The following is an 18161-nucleotide window of genomic DNA, read 5'->3' as shown; positions in this document are numbered from 1 at the left end:
TTAAAGACTAACAAATTTATTTGAGCATAAGCTTTCGAAAGCTTATGCTCAAATAAATTTGTTAGTCTCTAAGGTGCCACAAGTACTCCTTTTCTTTTTGCGAATACAGACTAACACAGCTGCTACTCTGAAACCAGTGGTAAGAGTAGCACTACTCTCCACTGAGATTCCATCCTTAACCTCTCTACAGAGACTGGAATGTCATTTAACACTCTATTCATGAATATTTAGCATAGGGGTGTCTGAATTCCTAATTTATCTTTTGCTAGATATGGACATCTCAACTATTACTATACCTGTAATCTCCCCCAAAGACTGAATATTTCTGTCACTTTCCCCCATAATAGTTCTATGTCTGTAAATAAAAGGCTCAATTTAGGTTTGTAAGGTGCATCTTTGTCCTACTCCTCTAAATTGACCAAGATCACAAGCTCATCTTATCTAGATAGTATAGATGTGCACTATTTTAAGGGACCTTGGCACTCCAAAGCCAACAGGACTAGAGTTCTGCAGCAAAATGCCAGGATTCTTACATGGTAGACTGGAAATTTTTTGGCACCTTCATTTCAGTTGAACTTTACTACTTTTACTTAACCTACTTTTTTAAAATATAAAACTGATCAGTACAGTACTTCCTTTTATTATATTTTATCTTGTCTCCACATTTTCATTTTTTGATATGCTGGATATTTTAGTTTTAATACAATCCTTTGTAGAAACTGTTTAGAAACTTTTGGAGCTCTCGAAGCACTTTAAGACTGTAGGATTAACTGCAGTAGCCAGATGTTTCAGCTACAATGATCAGCAGTGAAAGTTAATAAGACTGAAATTTATTTAATCATTTTTAGATAGGACAATGATATGAATGGAGCAGTTCACACCTTTCTGAACTACGGTTTCAGATTTTCTAGCCACAAGAAGTGCACTGGTTTACAGGTAATTTTCTTCACAGCTCCTGGGATCAGGAACACTCCTCCCCGCCCCCCCCCCCCCACACATTTTGAAGCGTAATTCCACAGCCATGAAATAATTCACTGACATTTTCAGTGACTACTAACTTGATGCAAGTCATCGATTTACATAAAAAAAGTGTAATTTTATTCCTTAATTCCCTAAGGGATCTCACATCTCTACATTTGGCATGAACCTTATTCATGTCAGTTATTCTAAAAGTAATACTATTTGTGACAATGTGTGGGACCTGTGCAATTTGAAATGAGGTTTCCATTCTGTGTAAGGCATAAATACACATTAAATTTAAAAATCAAGCATCTATATGATAATTTTGTTTTTGTCATTGTTAGAATCTAAAATTACTGAAATTTTTTGTGAGAAAATCTGTTTGTACCTTCAATTGGTTTACATTATTCAATAATGTCAAATGCAATCAGTTTGAATTATTTCTTTGTTTGTGTAAATCTTATACAGTAAAAGAAAACGTTTAAAGAGAAAATGTGATTGTACATGCCATAAAAATTGACAGGGGATTCCTGGACAGACATGGGTTCCAAAACTACTATAATGACCAGATCACAAATTGATGGTGTTTCTTTAAGCACTGCTCCTGACTAAACTATTTTCTAGCTGGTTTTCACACTTGTTTATAATTTACACAATTTACAATAATTTAAAGTTTTCCATGTCTGAGTGCAAGCCCATATACAATATTATATGGAAATGTTTATAATTCATGGTGAGAACTGATACAAACACGGACTTAAAAGCCAGAATAGACCATTGTAATCATCTAATCTGACCTCCTGAACATGGCAGACCACAGAATCTCACACGCTCATTCCTGTAATAAGCTCATAACCTCCGAGTTACTGAAGTCCTCGGATCTTCATTTAAAGACTTCAAGTTTCAGGAATTCCAACGTTTACTCTAGTTCAAATTAGCAAGTGACCCATGCCCCATCCTGCAGATGAAGGCTAAAAAAAATCTGTCACTCTCACCTGGGGGAAAATTCCTTCCCAACCCCAAATACGGCAACTGCTTAGGCTCTGAGGATGTCAGCAAGACCCAACAGCCAGACACCTGGGAAAGAATTCTCTGTAGTAACTCAGAACCCTTCCCAGCTAGTGTCCCATCTCAGACTGCTGGGGATAATTGGTACTAGCAATAGTAGATGGGCCACTGCAGGCTATCATTATGCTATCCCCTCCATCAATTTATTAAGCTCAGTCTTGAAACAAGTTAGGAGATTAGACAAAAGTTTTAACCATCAGAGGAGTGAAGTTCTGGAACAGCCTTCCAAGGGGAGTAGTGGAGGTGACCAGGATGGTGATAGTGACTGCGAAATGCTCAGGGAGATTAAAGAGGCTATTAAAATATAAAACTCAATAATAATGGGGGATTTCAACTATCCCCATATTGACTGGGTACATGTCACCTCAGGACGGGATGCAGAGATAAAGTTTCAGAGTAGCAGCAGTGTTAGTCTGTATTCGCAAAAAGAAAAGGAGTACTTGTGGCACCTTCGAGACTAACAAATTTATTTGAGTATAAGCTTTCATGCGCTACAGCATCTGATGAAGTACTCCCTTTCTTTTTGAGAGATAAAGTTTGATATCTTAAATCAGGAGTGGGCAAACTCTTCAGCCCAAGGGCCACATCCGGGTATGGAAATTGTACGAATGCTCAGGAAATTGGGGGTTTGGAAGCAGGAAGGGATGAGGGCTCTGGGGTGGGGCCAGAAATGAGGAGTTGAGGGGGCGGGAGGGGGTTCTGGGCAGGGGCAAGCGGTTGGGGTGTGGGCTCTGGGGTGCAGGAGGGTGCTCTGAGCTGGGACCAAGGGGTTTGTAGGGCGGGACGAGGATCAGGGCTGAGAAGGGAGTTGGGGCACAGGAGGGGGTCAGGGGTGCAGGCTCCAGGCGGTGCTTACATCAAGCAGCTCCTGGAAGTAGTGGCACGTCCCCCCTTCTGGCTCCTAAGCAGAAGTGCGACCAAGTGGCTCTGCATGCTGCCCCGTCCGCAGGCGCTGCCTCTGCAACTCCCACTGGCTGCAGTTGCTAACCAATGGAAGCTGTAGGGGCAGCACTTGGGGCAGGGGCAGCATGCGGAGCCTGCAGCTGCCCCTCTGCATAGGAGCTGGAGTGGGGCAAGCCCTGAACCCTACTCTGCAGCAGAAAACACCACAAGAGCTCAACACTGTAGCATTTAAGTTAAATCCTAGTGAAGAAAATAGAAAGGAGCATAAACTCTGGCAAATGAAGTTTAAAAATATAATTAGGAAGGCCAAAAAAGAATTTGAAGAACAGCTACCCAAAGACTCAAAAAGTAATAGCAAAAATTTAGTACATCAGAAGCAGGAAGCCTGCTAACAACCAGTGGGGCCACTGGACTATCGAAATGCTAAAGGAGCACTCAAGGACAATAAGGCCATTGCGGAGAAACTAAATAAATTCTTTGCATCCGTCTTCATGGTTGAGGATGTGAGAGAGATTCCCAAACCTGAGTCATTCTTTTTAGGTGACAAATCTGAGGAACCGTCCCAGAATGAGTGTCAGAGGTGGTTTTGGAACAAACTAAAACTAAAACAGTAATAAGTCACCAGGACCAGATGGTATTCACCCAAGAGTGCTGAAGGAACTCAAATGTGAAACTGCAGAACTATTAACTGTAGTATGTAACCTATCATTTAAATCAGCTTCTGTACCAAACGACTGGAGGATAGGTAACGTAACACCAATTTTCAAAAAGGGCTCCAGAGGTGATCCTGGCAACTACAGGCCGATATGCTTGACTTCACTACAGGGCAAACTAGTTGAAACTATAGTAAAAACAAAATCAGACACATAGATGAACATAACTTGTTGGGGAAGAGTCAACATATTTTTTGTGAAAGGAAATCATGCCTCACCAATCTACTAGAATTCTTTGAGGGGCTCAAAAAGCATGTGGTCAAGGGAAATTTAGTGGATGTAGTATACTGAGATTTTCAGAAAGCTTTTGACAAGGTCCCTCATCAAAGGCTCTTAAGCAAAGTAAGCTGTCATGGGATTAAGAGGGAAGATCTGCTTATGTATTGGTAACTGGTTAAAAGATAGGAAACAAACAATAGGAATAAATGATCAGTTTTCAGAATGGAGAGAGGGAAACAGTGGTGTCCCCCAGGGGTCTGTACTGGGACCAGTCCTATTCAATATATTCATAAATGATCTGGAAAAAAGGGTAAACAGTGAGGTGGCAAAATTTGCAGAGCATACAAAACTAAACTACTCAAGTTAGTTAAGTCCCAGGCAGACTGCAAAGAGCTACAAAAAGATCTCTCAAAACTGGGTGACTAGGCAACAAAATGGCACATGAAATTCAATGTTGGTAAATGAAAAGTAATGCACATTGGAAAACATAATCCCAACTATACATATAAAATGATGGTCTAAATTAGCTGTTATCTCTCAAGAAAGATCTTTGAGTAATTGTGGATAGTTTTCTGAAAACATCCACTCAATATGCAGTGGCAGTCAAAAAAGCAAACATTGAGAATCATTAAGAAAGGGATAGATAAAAATATAGAAAATATCATATTGCCTCTATAGAAATCCATTGTACGCCCACATCTTGAATATTGTGTGCAGGTGCGGTCGCCACATCTAAAAAAAGGATAGATGTGAATTGGAAAAGGGCAACAAAAATTATTAGGGATGTGGAATGGATGCTGTATGAGGATAGATTAATAAGACTGGGACTTTTCAGCTTGGAAAAGAGACAACTAAGGGGGATATGATGAGGTCTACAAAATCATGATTGGCGTGGAGAAAGTAAATAAGTGTTATTTACTCCTCATAACACAAACTAGGGGTCACCAAATGAAATTAATAGGCATCATGTTTAAAACAAACAAAAGGAAAAATTTCTTCATACAACGAAATTTCGTCAACCTGTGGATCTCTTTGCCAGAGGATGTTGTGAAGGCCAAGACTATAACAGGGTTCAAAAAACCACTAGATAAGTTCATGGAGGATAGGCCCATCAATGGCTATTAGCCAGGATGGGCAGGGATGGTATCCCTAGCCTGTTTGCCAGAAGCTGGGAATGGGTGACTGGGAATGGATCAGTTGATGATTACCTATTCTGTTCATTCCCTCTGGGGCACCTGGCATTGGCCACAGTCGGAAGACAGGATATTGGGCTATATGGACCTTTGGTCTGACCCAGTATAGCTGTTATGTTTTTTGTTTAGAAAAACTGGTTATCTTCTCAAAGAAAGATCAGGTTAGTCTGGCATCACTTATTTGTAAAACCATGTTGTAATTTTATCCCAATTTCCATTTACCTCTATGTCTTTAATTACTTTTTCAAAATTTGTTTGAACACCTTGCATTCATCTGAGGTCAAACCAACAGGCCTGTATTTTCCCCAAGTCCCACCCCCGCCATCCCTTTCTTAAATATAGGCACTCTTATCTGTAATTCTCCAGTCACATGGTATGACACCCAAGCCTACAGATTCATTAAAAATCCTTGCTACTGGCTAGCAATTTCATGAGCCAGTTCCTGTAATATTCTTGGATGGAGATTACCCGGGCCCCTCAATTTGATCTCCTTAGGCTATTTTGAGTTTGGGCTCCCCGTACAATGTGGTAGTTTCTACTTCCATATCCTTGCTCCCATCAGGAACCCTTCCACTGGCCCCAAGCACCTCATTATCCTTATTAAAAACTGAGGCAAAGTATTTGTTTAGGTATTGGGCCATACTTCTTATTTTAATCTCCACCATGTCCTCAGTGTTTAGCAGTCCCACTTCCTTCCTTGTTTTCTTTTTGTTTATATGGCTAAAACATCTTTTACTATTGGTTTTAATTTCCTTTGTAAGGCCCAGCTCTGCTTGACTTTTGGCACTTCTCACTTCATCACTATGCTTTCTGATCTACATTGGTGGGTCAAGGAAAATTGTTTTTCTCTCAAATATACAAATAACAAATCAAGTCTATTCAAAGTATTTAAAAGGGGAGATGATGAAATATTTAGACCTATTCATAAAGTTAAACCAAAAAAAGTGTGTAAAATATGCACAATGCCACGTACTATTACAGGAGGAACTGGTGGTAATCTCTATATTTAGGCTTCCTTACGCTTTACATTATCATCAGATTCTTGAAACTCTGTTTCCAGAAGCTTTAACACCTACACTGTTCGCAGCAGGCTTTTGCAATTTGACAACTAGAAAGCCCTTTGGTAGAGACATGTCTTTAATCCCATGAAATTCCTTTTAGATTTAAGCAGAGTTATAAACAGTTAAATAATTTCCCTTCTTTCACTAGCGTTCCTCAGGAAAATTCTGTCTGCATGCCAAAATATTAACAGAACACAGACATTCTAATGAACCAGGCTGCCACAGCACACGATGTACACTTCTATCCTGATATAACGAGGTCCTCGGGAGCCAAAAAATCTTACCAAGTTATAGGTGAAACCGCGTTATATCAGACGTGCTTTGGCCTCGAGCATTTCCTTTATTAATAGTCACTTCCTGCCCCCGACTGACCCCTCTGAACCCCCAACCCATCCAATCCCTCCCCACACTCCCTGTCCCCTGACTGCCCCGACCCCTATCCACACTCCCGCCCCCAACAGACTCCCTCCCCTCGGGACTCCCACACCCTATCCAATGCCCCCTTTCCCAGTCCCCTGATCGCCCCACCCCCTCAGAACCATCCAACCCCTCGGCCCCAGCCCAGCACCCTTAACACGCCTCAGAGCAGCGTGTCAGAGCCAGACACACTGATCCACCAGAGCGCACAGCCCCACCCCCCAGAGCACTGCTTTACTGCACTATATCGGGGTAGAGGTGTATTAGAAACACCTGGGCCCTACCAGAGCAACCTAGTAGTGCTGTTTAGGGAAGGAGTTTGACCAAGCCCCCTAATTCTCCAACCACACCATGGGTAGAGCCCTGCAAATTTGTGGATGTTTGCAGAATGGACATGGATAAAATTTTATATCCGTGCACGGGCTCTACACATAGGACTCTGAAGCCATGATCTGGGTCTGTCTCCATCTCCCTGCCCTTGGGGGCATCATATGAGACAAGAGCTCCCTCAGCTCCAGGGGCAGTTGGGAAGGGAGTAGAGACAATCAGGCCGGATCCCCCACCTACCCCACTGACTCTGCAAATGGACCTGCAGCCCACTCCTGCTTTGGGATAACTGTCTTCTGCTGCCGCCGGTTAATATAGTCAGTTATTAAATGGTAGAAATTTTGCTGCACTGCTGAGGGGTTGAGGTCTCAAACTTTCTTGATTATCCATGATGGTGATTGTTATAGCCGTACAACCTGCTTTATATTTTTCCCCTTATAACAATCCTAGGGAAGTGCAATACAAATAACTGCTTCAAAAAAAATTGTTTAGGTTACGAAACCAAGAATGCAGAAGTTAAAAATGTCCAGATTTATAGTTGCCTGTGCAATCTTAATTCTGCAACTTTGTGCACATGCATTCTGACACAATCTTTAATCACATTTCCCGCCCCCAAAGACACCTACCTCATTTAGTCCACAGATTGTATGCACAAGGGGGAAGAATTTAGGTTGCATGGACAATTGTGAATCTGACATTTCCCAACTTTCAAGTTATTTGCTTTGTAACCTAAATAGCTAAGGGTAGGTTTTTTAAAATGTAATTTCCTTGGGTGTTTGTTAACATATTTTTAAACCTTAACCTTTTTTAATGCATTTTTGTACATGTGTAGAATGCATACACTACTCAAAAGTGCGAGTGCCTAAAAAATTGCCACTAAAGTAAAACACACTCATATTGTACACATGTTCTAGCCTGGATTTGATACCTAAAATGTTGTATTGTGCAGACTAATAAATGAAATGGGCATATCGCCATATCCGAAATGCTTTCCTCATTTGAACCTTCTAAAATATTTTAAGGTAGCAAGGGGGTCAATAGCCAGTTTTGATATGGTGAAACAGTCTTATTTTGGAGTGAAGTTAGCTACCATGGTTACATAAACTAGTGTATTTCCCCAAGTTGAGCAATTTAGACTACTTATTGCTAACTCCAACAATAATGTAAAGAACATGTAATCAGGCAAACTGAAGGCAAATGAAATTTTGTTCTACCGTACACCCTGACTTTCAGTGTAGCACTAGTCTGGAATTTGAGGCTGCTATGTTTTTTTATACCTCAGATTGCTAGATGCTAGCTAAAAGCCTAAAAACCATCTGAGACCACCCCAAAGCCCTAGCTGAAGTTTCAAAAGTGCAAAACATCTAATTTAAAAAAAAACAAACCAACAAATAGAACTCTGAAAAATACCACTAAATAATGGCTAATCAATAGGGGCATCATGATAAATATGTCTTTCTGATTCAGTAGGATTTATTTCTGCTGTAATACGGGGTCACTGTATGGAAGCGGTTGAGAACCTATGCAGATGACTGGATAAACCAACATCAGAGGTATACTTTTATACCAGGATGGGACTACCAGACAGATTGTCTCCTTTGCAGAAGTAATTTACATGACATGACCAAAAAAAATGGAGGTTATGTAGGAGCAGGATTTTATAATTGTACTAGAAGAATAGAGGTACTAATGCATGTCTTGATTTCATTTTACCAGCTACGCCATTTGAATAGCAGAAAGGAATGACCCTCTGGACATTAGTAGAAATGCATCTGACAGACTGCCAATGTCTGCACTGATGTTAAGGCAGGGACAGACCAGAACAATCCTTATGACTGATTACGGTCACCCTTTTGTTTTAGGATAAGTTATGATGTCTATTAGGATTTCCTATACATTACAAATTAGGCATTCTAGTTAAATATACTGAACACTTCTTTGTTTTAAGGTTTAGTAAGCAAGACAGGATCTTGTCCTGTGTCTGTGTTAAGGAGATCCAAAATAAACTGACACTATTTGTATTCTCAAAGGTCTCTAAAAAATTATTTGTGTGAATGAGGAATGTACGCATCAGGAAAAGATAAGGTGTGAAGGTCATTGTTATAGCCACATGGTCATGGAAGGAGTGAAGAGACTTATCGACACCAGAGAATCATCAACACGCCTCCATAATGAAGGAAGGGTAGATTGATAACCCTGAGGTGAAGGCTGGCACCCCTAAAGACAGGACAATTGATTAAATCAAAACCAGGACAGGAGGACCCTCTCAGAGGTATAAAGGAATGTTTACATCAAAAGATACACCAATTGAGAAGTAACCCGGTCACAAACTGACACAGCAAAATCTACAGACTTCAACAGAGAAAAAAAAAAAAAAGATGGTAAGAACATGGTACTTGGCCATGGGACTTTGGGTTTGTCTTGCCACACTCCAGGAGCATCGGATCACGACCGACGGAGCCCTGCTCCCCTCTGCGATCAATCGGGCTGGCCACTAGATTGATCCAGACTTTGGACTGGTAACTATAAACATCAACTGGCAGGAGAGAGAGAGAGAGAGAGAGAGAGAGTGTGTGTGTGTGAGAGAGAGAGAGATTGAAAAGCATATGCTAACTGCTATATTCTCAAATGCAGTGTTCTGCCTTCTCCCCTATAAAGATCCTGTGTGCTTCTTATAACAGTTAGAGCTGCTCCTCATACTGGAATCTGGACTATGTCTAGTAATGTATCAAGTGAACTAGGGTAGGCTGAGATAGAAGAACTAGGTATTGTGCCTGAGATCATCGGCAAGCAAAGGCCAGACTTCAAACAGGCTCAACGGGGAACAGTTTGGTAGGAATATTCTTCGCTGTTTTCAACAACCTTGTGACTTGGGAGAAACCCATTATGAGTACCCAAATGCCCATCAGGACAGACAGATAATTCCTGGAAGCCTTAAGATCAGCCCTTTAAGCCTCCTTGGGAGACAGAGCCAGAAACTAGGGATACATAGGGAAGTATTATTACCATCATACAAGGCACTGGTGAGATCTCATCTGGAATAGCATGTGCAATTCTGGTCTCCCATGTTTAAGAAAGATGAATTCAAACTGGAACAGGTGCAGAGAAGGGCTACTGGGATGATCAGAAGAATGGAAAACCTACCTTGTGTGAGGAGAATCAAAGAGCTTGGCTTGTTTAACCTAGCAAAACAAAGGCTGAGGGGAGATATGACTGCTCTCTATAAATGCATCAGAGGGAAAATACCAGGGAGGGAGAGGTCTTTAAGTTAAGTGCCAATGTTGACAAGAAGAAATGGATGTAAACTGGCCATCAAAAGTTTAGTCTTGAAAGTAGACAACAGTTTCCAACCATCAGAGAAGTGAAGTTCTGGAACAGCCTTCCAAGGGGAATAGTGAGGAAAAACAACTAAACTGTTTCAAGACTGAGCTTGATAAACTGATGGTATGATGACAGCCAACGAAGGCATGCAGCCTATCTGTGACTGCTAGCAGCAACTCTCCAATGGCTGGTGATGGGAAGGGCTCTGAGTTACTCCAGAGAATTCTTTCCCAGGTGTCTGGCTGGTGGGTCATGCTGACATGCTCAGGATCTAACTGATCATCATATTTGGGGTCAAGAAGGAATTTACCCCCAGGTGAGATTGGGTTTTTCACTCTCCTCTGTAGCATGGGACTTGGGACACTTCCTGATTTAAACTAGAGCAAATGGTGGATTCTTTGTAACTTGAAGTCTTTAACTCCCGATTTGAGGACTTCAGTAATTCATCCAGAAGTTACAGGCCTATTACAGGAGTGGGTGGTTGCGGTTCTGTGGCCTGTGATGTGCAGGTCTGACTAAATGATCATGATGGTCCCTTCTGGCCTTGAAATCTATGAACTTCTCTCTCAATCTGATACTAATAATAGGAGTGGAGGGAAGGGGGAGAGGAGAGAAAGGGTGTTTTGTGGTAGGATGGTTGTAGAGGCCTTTGAATTTATCAAGGTGGAAACTACCTTGCCTGACAAAGCCTAGAAAGCCAGAGATTCTCTTTTGCAATCCAGATCTTTAAACAGAGCTTTTCTAGTACCTTTTCCGGTAGTCAACACATGGAGGCTTTGACTCAAGACTAGGAAGGACATCTATTCTCCAACAGGATCATCTGCTTGGAACATCCTGATCATTTCTACCAAATTGGGGGTGATCAGAATCAGAGCCACTGAATTCAGTTTCCTCAGGACCCAACGGATCAGAGAAAAAAGGTATATATTAGATGAACTTCCTAAAGGATCAGAAGTACGTGAGTTGTCCATCCCCCCCCCCTTTTTTTTTTATAGTAAGTGGATAGCTGGACAGCATTGGTATTCTTAGTAGTCACAAATACATTTGCAAGAAGAGCTCCTTTCAGCTTTTATTCCCCCAGCAGTAAAGACTTAAGTCATCCATTTTAATCAGATTAAGCTTGCAGGCTCAGTAAATCATCTCGCGCAATATCAAACTGCATATTGCCCAGTCCATCAGGATCACAGGTTCTTGTTGTTATCCATCTTGTGGGACTCTCTCTGTCTTGAAGGAGGGTCAAGATCCTGTGGGCAAGCTTGCCACAGAATCAATCAGGCATACTACAGTCACTATAGTGCTCCATGTTTCATTTGGATCTTGCTTCTGCTGCCATAGCTACAGAAGTGCTGAAATAAGAGTGCCTGACTCACTAAAGTAACTGTCAACTGGAGCTGGGAGACAGAGGACTACTGATAGGAGGGGCTCTGCTGTGGGCTAAAAGCCTAAATGGGAGGTAGAGCTACTTGCAACAATGTAAGGAGCAGCACCTCAGATTTCAGACTGGCAGTTTCCTTCCAGAAACTAAAGTCAGACAGACAGGTACTGATTACTCTTGATCATGGATCAAAGTGACACACCAAAATGTATAATTAAAAAATAAACCTTATCCAATTCACATTTACACCAATGCTTGATATTCCCCAGACATTTTTGAGTACTTTGCCTTTTTGTTATTTCCTTTGATCCAGAATAGCTTCACTACTTTATTTAATGTTTCAAAATAGTTTTGTCTTGCTCAAGTCTGAGTAACTTGAGCAAGGATGCCAACTCCTCCTTTGAAAGATTATTGCATCAATTGCATGTTTAAGCATTTTTTCCCCTGAAGTTCAGCCTAAGTTTTACCTGGCTCCATTTCACTCCACAATTTCCAGTTATTCTTCCCTGTACCATTAAGCAATTTCCTCTTTATCCTTGACGCCCTTAATTATTTGTGTTTGTTACAGCATGGCTTTAGTAGTTTTTTTTTTTTTAAGCTTAATACATATTTCTTCTAGCTTTTCTTCATGGGCAAGTCCCTCTATACATACTGCTATCTGTACTGCCCTTCTGTAAATCTCCTATTTGCACATAGTATCCCAAAGACAACTCAACCATTGCTATTACCTTTCTAATGTGTGACACAGACAGCTAGGTATAACAATAACTATGCCACTGTATCACATTGCAAACATATGCAATAGGTTACAATCCCTGTTACAGGAGGGATTAATTTAATATTGCCTCCCATCACCATAGTATGTTAGAAACCTTTCACGTAAAACCAACAGGAATAGTGAAACTCCTAGCGTTTTTGATGGCACCTCTGGCACTTGTCCATATATAGAAAAAATTCTACTTGGGCCTTTTGTTTTCAATTTTTTAGACTTTATAAATTTACCTTTTTGGAGACTAAGAGTTTCATCTGGGTTGAAGTGGGGGGGGGGGGGGTCAGTGTTGTGTCTTTCTTATAGTAGAAAGACCTTTTTGAAGAGGAATGATTTACAGTGTCTTTCCTAAAGTAGTAGCAGAATTTACTCTTGCCTCTCCTTTCAGCCCTCATTTAAGATAACTAGCATATTTCCTAAATTTTATTATTAATTCCAGCTAATTTTTCTAAGAGTTATTTAAACACGTATTCTCAATATTTTAAGTATATACAACTCCATTTGGCATCATCATCTGCAAATCTAATTAATTTGTCCACAGATCATTGATAAAATAGGCTAAAATCAATTCCTACACTGACATTTCAAAAAGTCCTCCCAAACAGTTAATTCAGACAAGATAACCAAGTCAAACAAGATGCAGAATTACTCCTTAGTTGTATCTTATCCTTTTATTCCTTTTAATTTTGTATTTGTCCAATACAGTGAAATTTAATTAGATAAAAATTAATTTGAGGCATATTCAAGTGTGTCAGAGAAGTCTAGACATCTTTCATAGGAAATAACGTCTAAGAGTTTAAGTAGAGAACCAGGAGTCATGATCCTATCCTACCAATGTAATGACTAATCTTAGGTAAATAATTTTAATCCCTCTATTATTCGCCCTTGCTCGTCTTTAAAATAGGGGTTTGGTTTGTTTGTAAAGAGCTTTGATATACTTATTGTCTTTCATAAGTATACATAATAAACTAATGTTTACACTGTAGCTAAATAAAAGTGTACTTTATTTTAAAAAACTTATAACAATGTTTATTCTTCAAAAATCCATGCCACTTCTATTCATTCAATGCCAACAGATTTGTTCTCCCTTACATGCTATCATGTTGTAGATGAGACCGTGGCAAGGCTAGATTCTTTACTCCTCTGGCTGGAATCATTATATAGGCAGATTCCTACATTATGTTCCCAAATCCATCCAGCCAAAGCACTTAGCAGAACTGATCAACTCCAGATGCACCAAGACGAGAGCCTATAGAGCACCTCCCTCACGAAGACGGCACAAGAAATGCATCTTAATCATAGCCTTCTTTAGCTGTTATTAGACATGAATAGTCATAAGTGCCCTAAACACAGTACACTGCAAGCTACGCATGGATAACCAATCCAGAAATCTCTTAATCCTTCAGTCAGGCTTAGAGGCAGACATCTCCTAGAATTTGTCTTGCCTTCTTCATCCACATACACAAAGAAAATACAGTAAACTCATAAGCACTTTAAAAAAAACTAGCCTCCCTTATGATAGAAATGTCCACAGGGAGCAATACCTTACATCATTTATTTAAAATACTCAGCCCTGATTAATACCACATACTCTGCTGCCAGTGTGCCTTCTTCGATTAGACATTGGAGAATGACTGCGGCTCCTTCGGCGACGATATTCGGGTGTGTACGATCTGCTTCGAGATCGTCTCCTATGCGAATGAGAATGAGAATGGGACCTGGAGCGAGTGTAACGTCTGTGAGAATGTCTTCTTGATCTGGACCTTCAATGAAGAAGAAAGTTTTCAGAGATATACATAGAAATATATATATATGTGAAATACACGCAATAAATTAAATTTTAAAAAGTATATGTCCCTAAAGGAGATTTCACAAATTCACTATCACCACACACAAACATTTAAAATATTGTTTAAATTCTACTTCTTAATGTGTCTATAGATTTGACAATTGCAGATTTCTAGTAGTTTAAAACTGGACTAAGTCTGATCAGTAATGTGATTCAAACTCACATGGCAAGTACACTTTTGCCATGTGAACTAGAATATATTTTAAATTAGAGAAGAGATTTCTAATCTTACACCCACAGCATGTTAATATAAAATGACATCTATAACTTGCAGTGATATGGAAGCCCAGTATACTATGTTTTAAGAAAGTCTTACATCAGCAGGGAGATGAACAGATCTAGCAGGGCTTTGCTGTCTAACTTTTATGACTGAGGTAAACCTAAGCTCAACAGTAATCCAAAATTAAGGCCAGAAGGACCATGCTAGTTTCAGGTAGGTAGGCTGTTCTTCACATCAGTCACACATGTCCAGCTGTTCTCAGTAGGATGGTACAAAACTATTCAGTTATGTGATTTCCACACACAAGTATCAGTCACAGGTAGGGTACAGCCCTCCTGGCCTAACAGTCCAAGAGAAACATACTGCAACAGCCAAAGAATGCCTGGCAGTTTGCAGAGTTCAATTCATGGTCTTTTGGCATTCATATCATTCATGCTCATTAAGAAACCTATGCTCTAACACCTCACAACTAACTGCAAGTCAGAGGACCTGAAAAGTTTTGGTAAACCACAGAAATTGTCATTCAGTAATTATGAAGAAACCAGTTTGGTTGATTTGAAGTCATTGATCTCAATTACATAAGTTTAGAGATCGTTCTCAGAAATGCCCCTTACAAAAACTTCACTGTGTCATTTAAAGTTTGGTCGTATTCAGGCTTCTACAGATTTGACCGTTTAGTGACTGCAATTGACAGCAATCATTCTCGTAACATAGCCACAAAGCTCCTAAGAGCTGCCAACTCAAGCTTCCTACCTTTGTCATCACTCTGAATGGTCTCCGTGGCTGTTTTTCCTACATTCTAGCTGTGGACACTTCCCTGATGGCTAAATATCATTTTGCATTCCAATTGTGAGTACCACCAGTCAGCCCTAGGTACATCTATACTACATGTGTAAGTGCAATTGCAGCACAGGCAATTATACCCACACTAGCTTTAATCTAACTAGAGTGGGTAACAGTGGTAGGTAGTGAGGATGTGGAAGGGGAAGCTACTGCAGTACAAGCCCTCCTGGGACTCTAGCTACTGCAAGTTATGCATGGGTAAAACAGTCAAGAAACGTATGCACCACTCTTCCAGTCATTCCAACCCTTCTAGACTGAAGTTAGCACAAGTATGCCTACCCACATTACTATGTCACATTTATTTGTGGTTCAGACATATTCCTATACTCTTTACACTCCAGATTTCTTTCCAAATAGCTTTCTCCAAAGACCACAAGTCCAAGTTTGCCTTCATGCAGAGCAACAAAAACTGCCTGCCAGCCTAGCAACAATTGCTAGGTAAAGCATGAATTACAGCTCCACCAAAAAAGGAGGAGAACCTTTAATAAATGGTATAACATCCTATGTAATTTAATTTTACCCATTCTGTTTGAAACCGTCAGCAACTACACTCATGAACCATTATCCCTTGCTCATTTAGCCCTAAGATACTTTTGGTATGTTTTTCTCTGGTTCATCAGGGTATTTTTATTCTACTGAATGCAGGGATGCATGTAGCTTCTGACAGCTACATGCATCCCTGCATTCAGTAGAACAAAAGTAAGGGCAAAACCACCAAGTACTTTTTTAAAATCCCACTAATGGTTGCCTAATATCTTGTAGGGGGAAATACAAATTAACAAATCTTACGGACATTTGCAGGAAAGACTGTCAAAGGATAGCAGGGTCACATTCAGTAAACTAGAGTTGCAAACATACCCAAGTTGTCAGTCTTCGTATAAACAGTCTTCATCCCTTCCAACAAGTTAACTGATCTGTCTTGTAAAGCTCATACTTCTGTAGATCTATTTTGCTAATATGAGGAGAACCTTCTATTCAGCAATTAGAACCAACCTTCTTTGGAACCCAGCGTTTTCTCTAGCTTGATTAACCAAAGTTTTTTGGGGAAGTGGCATGAGCATTAACTTTGAGCAACTGTTCTACTTTATCTATGTAATATGGGAACAAACACTGAAAGTTTAAGTTAATATTACTATTATTTGGACTACAATAGCACTTTGCAGCTTCAACTGAGATTAGAGTCCCCTACCCCAATTTTAAATGGCATTCATATACAAGACCAGTCCCTCCCCCAATAGTAAATAGATAAGACCGACCAAAAGTAGTATTCCCGTTTTGTATGCCTCTGTTCCTTTGACATTATTGACCTGCCCAAGACCATACCACAAACCTGTGGCAGAGCTAGGAATAAAACTCATATCTCCTGACACTTAACCATTACACTATTTTTCTTTTCGAACTGTAGTAATGAATCATAACCTTCCTTAAACTGCCAAATCATGTACAGACCAGAATACCCCCCCCACAAAAGAAGAGCTAAGTAAAAATCCAAGTAATTGCAAAAGTACAAAATAATCATAATGAAATTAACAAAATACCTCTTATTTATTTGTATTGAGGTAGTGCTTAGAGCCACCAATCAGGAATGATGCCCCCTTGTCCTTGCCATACTTTTGTAAAGCACTTAGACTATGTCCTTGCTCTGAAGAGCTTACGATAAATAAATTAAGATGAAAAACTAATGAATAAGAAACCACCACATATATTGTGACAGGGTTGGACAAGATGGCTATACAAGAGTAACAGAAAGCAGATATATTAGCCCCAGGCTAAAGTAGGTCCCTTTTTCCTGGGTAAGGTAACAGGGAAGGTTCCAGAACAATCAGAAACCTTCTGGAGACAATTAAGACAGGCTGATTAGAACACCTGCAGCCAATCAAGAAGCTGCTAGAATCAATTAAGGCAAGCTAATCAGGACACCTGGGTTTTAGAAAGGAGCTCACTTCAGTTTGTAGTGTGCGTGTGAGGAGTTGGGAGCAAGAGGCACTAAGAGCTGAGAGAGAGAACGCGGACTGTTGGAGGATTGAGGTGTACAAGCATTATCAGATACCAGGAGGAAGGTCCTATGGTGAGGATAAAGAAGGTGTTGGGAGGAACCCGGGCCCGCCCTCAACTCTGGGTTCCAGCCCAGTGCCCTGTGGAATGCAGCTGTCTAGAGTGCCTCCTGGAATAGCTGTGCGACCGCTCTAACTCCCTGGGCTACTTCCCCATGGCCTCCTCCCAACTCCTGGTCAGACCCAGGAGGTGTCGACCTCGACAGTGAATTCAGAAAAAACGGCCAAGCTGAGGGCTGCTGTGAAGCTCCAAGGCGAGCAAATCTGCCAACAAGCACAAGACCCACCAAGGTAAAGCTAGAACTTTGTCACAATACATACACACACACACACCCCCCTCTGCAAGCTGGGCTCTCAGACGAACTAGTACAGCTCAGAGCACTCCACAACTTTTCAGTCAAGGGTATGGCACGTATGAGCAGGGATGTTGCCAAAACTATAATTTATAAAACTTTTACAAAAGTTGCAAGTGAAAACAGTACCAAGCACATTAATTATATTATGTATACCACAATGTCAAAATAATAGCTACGGAGATAGTGTTTTCTGCCCTGTATAGGAGTACTTCTTAAGAGGATATGTTAGGGCCAGGTAGCTCTTTTGTTACTGTCTGTTTAAACAGTGCATTATGGACAAAACAAAGCGGAAACTATGTCCCAATAACAAACAAGAACAAGGACAATCACAATAAGGTATTTTTGGGGCTTCTGTTTTTCAGGTTTGTTAATTTCATTTGGGAAGGAGGGGGTGTTTTTTTTTTTTTTAAGCAATTTGAGTGTTATGTAGTTGTCTAAAACCTGGAGTTTCACCAGGACACACACTTTGTATCTATTGTAATGAGTAATTTTTGTAATTTTCCCTAGTGTGCT

At 40.4% G+C, this 18161-nt stretch overlaps 1 protein-coding gene across 5 annotated transcripts in view; it reads right to left on the bottom strand.

Annotated features, from left to right (window-relative positions):
• The window catches only part of TRA2A (transformer 2 alpha homolog), a 53925-nt gene that overhangs the window by 19291 nt on the left and 16473 nt on the right, over window positions 1-18161 (bottom strand). For 4 of the 5 annotated variants that reach the window (XM_038388298.2, XM_038388300.2, XM_038388301.2 and 1 more), the window contains one exon: window positions 13918-14089. The exons of the other annotated variant lie outside the window; for it this stretch is intronic. In XM_038388298.2, coding sequence (XP_038244226.1) covers window positions 13918-14089 — 172 coding nt within the window. The remainder of the gene's footprint in view (window positions 1-13917; window positions 14090-18161) is intronic. 5 annotated transcript variants of the gene reach the window in all.

The sequence above is a fragment of the Dermochelys coriacea genome, chromosome 2 (assembly GCF_009764565.3).
Source record: "Dermochelys coriacea isolate rDerCor1 chromosome 2, rDerCor1.pri.v4, whole genome shotgun sequence".
NCBI classification, from domain to species: Eukaryota; Metazoa; Chordata; order Testudines; family Dermochelyidae; genus Dermochelys; species Dermochelys coriacea.
This window is presented reverse-complemented; position numbering and strand designations above follow the sequence as displayed.